The 7,607-nt window shown below is 39.8% G+C and overlaps 1 protein-coding gene across 1 annotated transcript; it reads left to right on the top strand.

The window, feature by feature from the left end:
* LOC110041989 (uncharacterized) lies at positions 1-4,427 on the top strand. The gene is made up of 6 exons (XM_020747312.2): positions 1-334; positions 629-712; positions 1,189-1,347; positions 1,707-1,808; positions 2,213-2,360; positions 2,942-4,427. The coding sequence occupies exons 1-6, from the start codon at positions 332-334 to the stop codon at positions 3,058-3,060; spliced, it is 615 nt and encodes a 204-aa protein (XP_020602971.1). The 5' UTR covers positions 1-331; the 3' UTR covers positions 3,061-4,427.
* The last annotated feature ends 3,180 nt before the right edge of the window (positions 4,428-7,607 follow it).

The raw sequence follows: 7,607 nt of genomic DNA, 5'->3' as shown, positions 1-7,607 counted from the left end.
AATACTGGCACGTGCAGTAAAACAAGTGCTGACACTGGCATGTGCAGTAAAGTAAGTGCTAATATTGACATGCGCAGTAAAGCAAGTGCTAATACTAATACCAGGTCAAAGTCGTTACATTAGAAGATCTGAAACAAGGATAAATCAGGACTGATGTCAAATACCACATACATCCTTGATATCAAGTTAACTATCAGGAAACTTTTGTGAGCCGTCAAACAGTATAAAAAACGTTCGCTTGTGAATCTGCATCCATTCTCAGTGGAGAAAGGTTCAAGTCCTCTGCCATAAGAAGAACGAAGAACTGTCGCTTTTCTGTTGCAAGAAAAAAATGGTAAGTTTTACTTGACAAATTTTTTTAATTATCAGTGCCTTTAGCGAGGAGAATAACTCATACCCATATGAAGTACACACATCTAACAGCCTCAATAACCAACCTAGAGAGATTCGGACTAGAAACAGCGGGTTGGTTAGTTTTTCGCTCCTCTTAGTTCCCTACAATGGAAGCCTTCCTACGTGCCTTACAACGTCCCCTATGCAGTCTCTAAGGACACGTTGGTCGCTGTTGGCTTTATTTTTTAAGCAAAAGCACACATATCTATTACATTTAATGTTTTCCTTTCACTAGGAGTTCAAAGTGTTCGTTCTGTGTTTTGCCGTCTTTGTTGCTGCCACATCTGCAGCGACTGTCTGTAAATGTGAAGACAAAAAGGTAAATGCGACAAATAAGAGTGATTTCCTTAAATTTAATATTCTCCATAAAATTGCTATATGTTCAGTAATTTTCATATAAAGTTTCCCCGCCAGGTGTAGCATAAGGCGGGTCCAGTTAAGCCCAAGAGTAACTTAACTTCAAAGCAGAGAGGATTTCAACTGACATGAAACATTCCAGTAGTATTTGAGTTTCATCTGACGTTGTTACCCATTGCATTTAGTAGAAAACCTGCCCTCAAGTTAGTTGCTCTAGTTTTTGCTCCTATCCCGTACTGACGAGAACCAACCAGGTCCGAACAGCTGTCCACGGTTGCAATTTTTTGCTTTCAGTCTGGACTCTAGGATGTCGTTATAACGTCAAGTTTTCCACGCAGTAATCAGCCTTGCGTCATTGTTACGCACGGATCTGTTACTTACATAATTTATAAAACAGTTATTTAGACTGTAAAGTTAAAATGTGTCTTTGGCTTGTAGGACACCGTGTCCAAGTACAATGTGAAAATTAAGGATGGAAATGAAGAGATTAATGAGGAAGTCGAAATCGACACTGAGAAACAAACGGAGACCTTGAGTATTCCAAAGACGAACTCGGGGAACGCAGGGGAAGTCAAGGTTGTCGTCGACTTTAAAAAGGTAAAATTGAAATTTACAACGGGAGAAAGAAGGTGTGATTTCGTAATTCGCTACTTTTTAACGGGATAGAGTCAGTATTCCTAAATGAACGTATGGGAGCTAGCAAGGAAATTGTTTCGAATTTAACTGTGTACATGTTTTGTAGATGTTTTCGTCATTGAGTTAATTAGTCACTTCAACGATATCTCAGGCTGTGTTCACACCTGGTGCCAAACACTGTTGTCTAGCAAACGACAAAAAATAGTGTTGCGTTTAGACGCTGGGTATTCCAAGTACCCAAGCACCATTTACCCCCAGGCACACCAGTCAGTGAACGGGAGGCATCATTTTTGTAAGAACATCGTGTATTTTTCTTGTAGAACTTAACCATGCATCGACTGTCTGCTGCAAAAGCTTGTTTTCTGAGTGACTCCACTGACGATACGCCTAAACCTGATGAGCTGCTCAAGGTGCTTGACGAGGTAATGAAAGTGAGGTTGCTTCCCACTGATTAATTCAATTATTATGTGACTTACCGTACAGACCATTTGTTCGGTTTTACTAGAAAATCGCAATCTTTGGTCTTGCTGTATTTACCTTGGCTAACGATAGCTAACGACCGAAATTTGAGATTTTCCGTTACAGACCTCAATTACTCCCAACTGATAAAATGTACCACAGGTTGGCTCAGCCTAGCTCACTTTCGAGCTAACAAAAAAATTCTGCACGGGGGGAGGGGGAAGGTTTAGCGGCGTACTCTCTTGTATGACCCAGCTCCCTTTCCACTTGTCTAGATACAAAACTTTTGCGGGTTTGACGTTAGGCATAGCCACTGGGCTAAAATAAAGATTCGCCTAGTTGAAGTTGTTCTTGTTATTCTTTACAGGATAGTTCCTCCTCAACGCCAAAGAACGTGTCTGACAGTGAATTTGATGTTGTTTCGACCGTCACTGACCGCTCGATCCTTAGTGATGAAATGGCTGAAATGTGTGCTAAACTGCCCATTTATCGCGTCAAGAAGGCTCAACCGTTGCGTAAGTGTTTGCTATCTAGTTATTAGTTAATCAGATGTAGTCAAATACAAGCTTAGGATAAAAAGGCAATTTCTAAGTTAAGTCCTCAGTTGAGACTCGAGAGTTTCAGTTTAAAACTGATACTGCCGGAAATCCTAAGCTAAATGTTAAAGAAATGAAACCAGAAAGAAATGACAAAAACGCGGCAGAGATAACCGAGGAAAAGTTTGTCTGCAACTAGGAATTGAGCTCTCGGTCTGATATCTAGTTTATTTCAGTGAGATACGCAAGGGAAAGTGACACAGTATATTTAAAAGTTCTGTGTTATAGAGAACTCAATCTCAGACATCGTCCCTGCTCCCACGCTAACATGGCCATTAACAATGTTGGGCGGTCTTTAAGTCAATCAGTGAAAATTGCTTTTAAATCTAAACAATTCAAAATCTCAACACAGCATTTTTAACACGCTTTTAGCTTCGTCAGAGAGGCACTTTCATCAATACCGTGGCTGGTATGATACAAAATTTGTCTTTAAGTCTTCACCGCCCGCCTGAAAAAGTAATGGTTCTTCCTAACGACATTGTCCTTACTTATCTTTGTAGGCATGAAGCGTCATCTATGCCGCTATAGATATTATTCCTACCGCTATTGTTACTGGTGCTACCCCGGTTGTTACCGTTGTTGCAGATACAGATGGTACCGGCGATGGGTCTGTTACTAAAACAGGCATAGGATATTTGAGTAAAAAGATCAGGTTGCCATGCCAGTGACTGTATCATATTCCCTTTTTTTGAATGATTCTATAAATGTTAAATTGTAAAGCTGATTTAAAATGAACTTTGTTGATTAAGTTTATACCACGGTGTTTTTATTGTTATATAGTTTTATTACCATCCCGTTTGTTACTGCTGCCTTGCTTCTAAACCTTTGTTGCTACGATGTGTGCTGCTGGAGTTGTTAGTAAGAGAGGAGGAAATAGAAGGAGAGATACCAACTTAAGTGAAATGTAGATCAGGTTGTCTCAGACTATCATATTATCTTTTTATGATGGTTTTATATGACATCTGAACTTCTTAGCACCTGAACGTCTCGAGCTCGCATTAAAAACACTTTGAAAACTCGGTCTCGCAACTGAAGAAATCAAAATGTCTCGGACTCGCGGAGAAAAACGCTAGTCTCGTCGTCTCGCAAAGTGTCGCATTTACCATCCGCCACCCCTAAAAACTTGAATGAACTTTTATAAAATAAACTGAGCTACTACGTGCGTCCTTATTGGTCGATAGCGTGTGTTTAGATGAGAGTATGTAAAGACGGTTGGAAGTATTCTCCAAAGCTATGCAAACCCTCGACTGCGTCTCGAGTTTGCATAACTGGCTCGACTTCTCCAAGCCCCCTCGTGTTTAGGTAACGCTAATATGTAAACACTGAAAAAGTGTTCTGTTGCTTAAATCGTTTTATTGTTAAGATGATTTAAACGTTAACCTTTAAAAGATCTTTTTTTTTTTTGCAATATTTGTTTCCTTTGTTTAAATATTTGTTTCCCTTAATTTGTTTCAGTGGCATCCCTGTAAACTAGCTAAGCTTAGTGCTTGTATAGCTAAGCGCATGACCACTTAAATAAGATTTAATTTTTTTTTTTTTCGCAAACGAACTTTTTAGGAACTGTTGGGATTTTCAATTTTCGAAGGGCGTGAGTTTGAACCGTTTCCTCCTTGGTGGTTAATATGGAACAAGTAAATTCTTAGAAATTTGTTTTTGCCGTTTGAAAGCGCATTTTTTTTCGGGGAACACCTTCTCTTATTTTGAGCACTTTTTGAAACGTTCAACGTTTTTCTGGAGCAATGTATCCGCTGTAGTTTACTCGCAAAGGCTGTATTGATCTAATCGCTAAGACGTAATTAATTTTTCAGAAAAACAGATTTTTTGATTGTTATCAATTAATTAATGTTCAGCATTCTTAAGTTCAGAAGTTGGAAGCTGTACAGTATAACAGTGCTATAATAAAACTGAATCATGATATGGTGCGAATTAAATAAAATAAATTCATTGGTACAATTAGTGCAATTAAAACTTGTGCTCTACGAAGAATCTTGTTCTTTCTGACTGAGCCCAATATATAGACCGTTAATTTGGTCACCCCTCTACCCTAGTTATATGGTCTCGGGTACCCGAGATAACCCTACCTCCGAGGCAGCTTTAACGAACGTTTATAGGTGAAAACGTAGTCCGTGTAGGCCGAGCCAAAGTTGACCCTGAGTGATTATTCATAACCCATATTGAATGTGCAAATATCTCTCTTTCTTTGAGGTTCCCTCGGTCATTCGATCACAGTGGGTTTTGCCGAGTTAATTTTCACTTCTTTGATACGAATTTCTGCTTTAAATCCAAAATCTAGGCATTGCGTGACACTCGCCACGCGGAGAGTTGTCCCGGTAACGGGAGCCAAAGCGTTAAAATGAAGAAAAATTGTCCCCCTTGGCAGAGTTACCCTACCTGCCGAGGCGAGACAACTCGCCCACCCGAGTTGTTTCGCCCCCTCCGAGACGGGTTCACGATCCTAATGTAAACGGTTGGTTGAATTTTGCAGAGAAATAAGCTAAAAGGTGCCTCGGCCAGGGTAACTCGGGGGGAAGGTTGTCCCGGGTACCCGAGACCATATAAATGGGGTCTAAGAGTGTTCGTGATTGTGCTCCAAAGCTTTTGCCGCTCAATTCCGACAATATTTCAGCATGTGCACCCTGCCGGAACATATACGTAACGACATATCTTCCTTCTTATGTCGTTATGTTTATGTTGTTGCGCATATGTCGTTATCTCGCATGTGTGATGAGCTAAGCCTTATGATGTCGTCTTTCTCGTAAGGAAAGCTATGAGATCATCGGTGTACTATGTTTTAACTAATACACTAGCCGGACTTCAAGGCGTATAATCAGCACTTCCCTTAGACGTGATAGCATTAGGCATGTGCTTCAATTATTTTACGACAGATTTAGACTGCGAGCAGTCTATCTTTTCCTCGAAAATCCGTGGGAAAGAACGCAAAACAAGGAAGTTGCGAGCGTGATTGTGAGCGTTAAGTGCGAGCGGCGAGGTTTCACTCTGAAAGTGCGTCAAACGTTTTCCATCCACACTATGCTGGAGGAATTTAAAAATGCAACAATCACCGGTCATTTTGCATTTGTATTTGTGTAAAACTTGGGCAGGAAACATCGTGATTATCGTATATAATTTCATTGTTTTCGAAAGCAGTTCGTTTGCAAAATGTTTTCCGTCCTCACTCAGAGAACGCAAAGCCGGCGTTTTCAAATTCCTCCGGTTTGAAGAGCGTTTTCGAAAGTCTTTTTCGTGACTGATAAGTGTGGAAGGAAGGCCTAACCGGAGAAATATGGCTGCGTTTAATTTTCAAATTTCTTCGGCGTAGTGTGGAGGGGGCCACAGGCATAAATTGAACAAGCTCGTCGAGAGAAACGTGATTATCCCCAAAACTATCTACCGAGGGTCAAAAAACCGCCAACCTCGATCGTATACGTCTGTCCAATTTTGTGCAGCATTCCATCTCAGGCCAAAAAGATTAGTTTTACGTAGATATTTTATTGCGGATTAATATATTCCGCGACATTTTCGGAAGACTAAAACTCGTCGAAGTGCACGTAAAAGATATAAATACAGTTTAAAAGTTAGTTGTTGCGTAAACACTGAACGGGGTACAAAAGAGTTGTGTACCTTTTCTAAAACGTTCAAACAATTTTCACGTTTGCAAATTAAAGGAGTGATGAACTTGATGTTTCATTGTGAACTTCGGGGGAGTTAAAACAAAATAGAGCTTTTTTTATCGGAGCCAAAGGTGGAAGAAAATAGGATTTAATTTATTTAACCGTAATGTTTATCTTTGAGACTACAAGGAGAAGATAAATAGAAAAATAAGCCCTGTATTTATTGACAAACTCTATAGTTTTTTCTTGAATTAAGAAATATCTATCGTTTAAATCAGTCTTCCGACACCGCATAAGAGAATTTCATGCGATTTCTCAGGATGGCGGCTTTATTTATTTTTTAAAAATCTGGACAGGTTCTTTACGTTTCAACTCTAAAATGTTATGAAGCTACCGTGATGTTAACAGCGCATGCTTCGAAACGTGACCCTCTTCCTTCAGCGATAACACAACTGCGCGTTTGTAACGACAGGTTTTTGATGTCATCTTTTATACAAGGAAGAAAAATACCAAATTAATGTGGGTGCCGTTAGGGTTGGCCAATTGCGCCCTTGTTCTCTCCCATAGTAACGCCATAAGTGTTATCTGTTTATATGTCGTTAATCTAGCTTTAAAAGACATTGGGCATCAAACATCTATCGTTTAAAACAGTCTTCTGACACCGCATAAGAGACTGATTTCATGCGATTTCTCAGGATGGCGTCTTTATTTATTTTTCTTTTAAAAATCTGGATAGGTTCTTTTCGTTTCAGCTCTAACATGATATGAAACTAATGTGACGTTGACAGCGCGCGCTTCAAAACTTGACCGGCCTCTTCCTTCAGCGATGGCATAACTGCGCATTTGCAACTACAGGTTTTTCATGTCATCTTTTTACACAAGGAAGAAAAATACCAATTTAACGTGGGTTCCGTTACGGTTGGCCAATTGCGCCCTTGTTCGCTCCCATAGTAACGCCATAAGTGATATCTGTTTGTACGCTAATGATCTAGCTTTAAAATTAAAAACATCGGGTATCAAACATCTAGTCTTCCAACACCGCATAAGAGACTGTTTTCATGCGATTTCTCAGGATGGCGGCTTTATTTATTTTTCTTTTAAAAATCTGGATAGGTTCTTTTCGTTTCAACTCTGAAATGTTTTGAAACTACTGTGATGTTGACAGCGCGCGCATCGAAACTTGACCCTCTTCCTTCAGCGATGGCATAACTGCGCATTTGCAACGACAGGTTTTTCATGTCATCTTTTATACAAGGAAGAAAAATACCAAATTAATGTGGGTGCCGTTAGGGTTGGCCAATTGCGCCCTTGTTCGCTCCCATAGTAACGCCATAAGTGTTATCTGTTTATATGTCGTTAATCTAGCTTTAAAAACATCGGGTATCAAACAGGCATTTACTCCTAAAATCGTGTCTTTCGTCAAGCCTTTAAAAAAGTTCAGTGTGGAACCTTTTTACTGCACTGTGGTGGTGGTTGTTATTCGTACCATATGTTTAAAGCCGGTCATTAAGATTTGACTAGAATCCTCAGAAAACCGGCAACCCAATATTGGGAA

This window comes from Orbicella faveolata, unplaced genomic scaffold (assembly GCF_042242905.1).
Source record: "Orbicella faveolata isolate gen_17 unplaced genomic scaffold, um_ofav_v1 contig_35, whole genome shotgun sequence".
Lineage (NCBI taxonomy): Eukaryota > Metazoa > Cnidaria > Anthozoa > Scleractinia > Merulinidae > Orbicella > Orbicella faveolata.
This window is presented reverse-complemented; position numbering and strand designations above follow the sequence as displayed.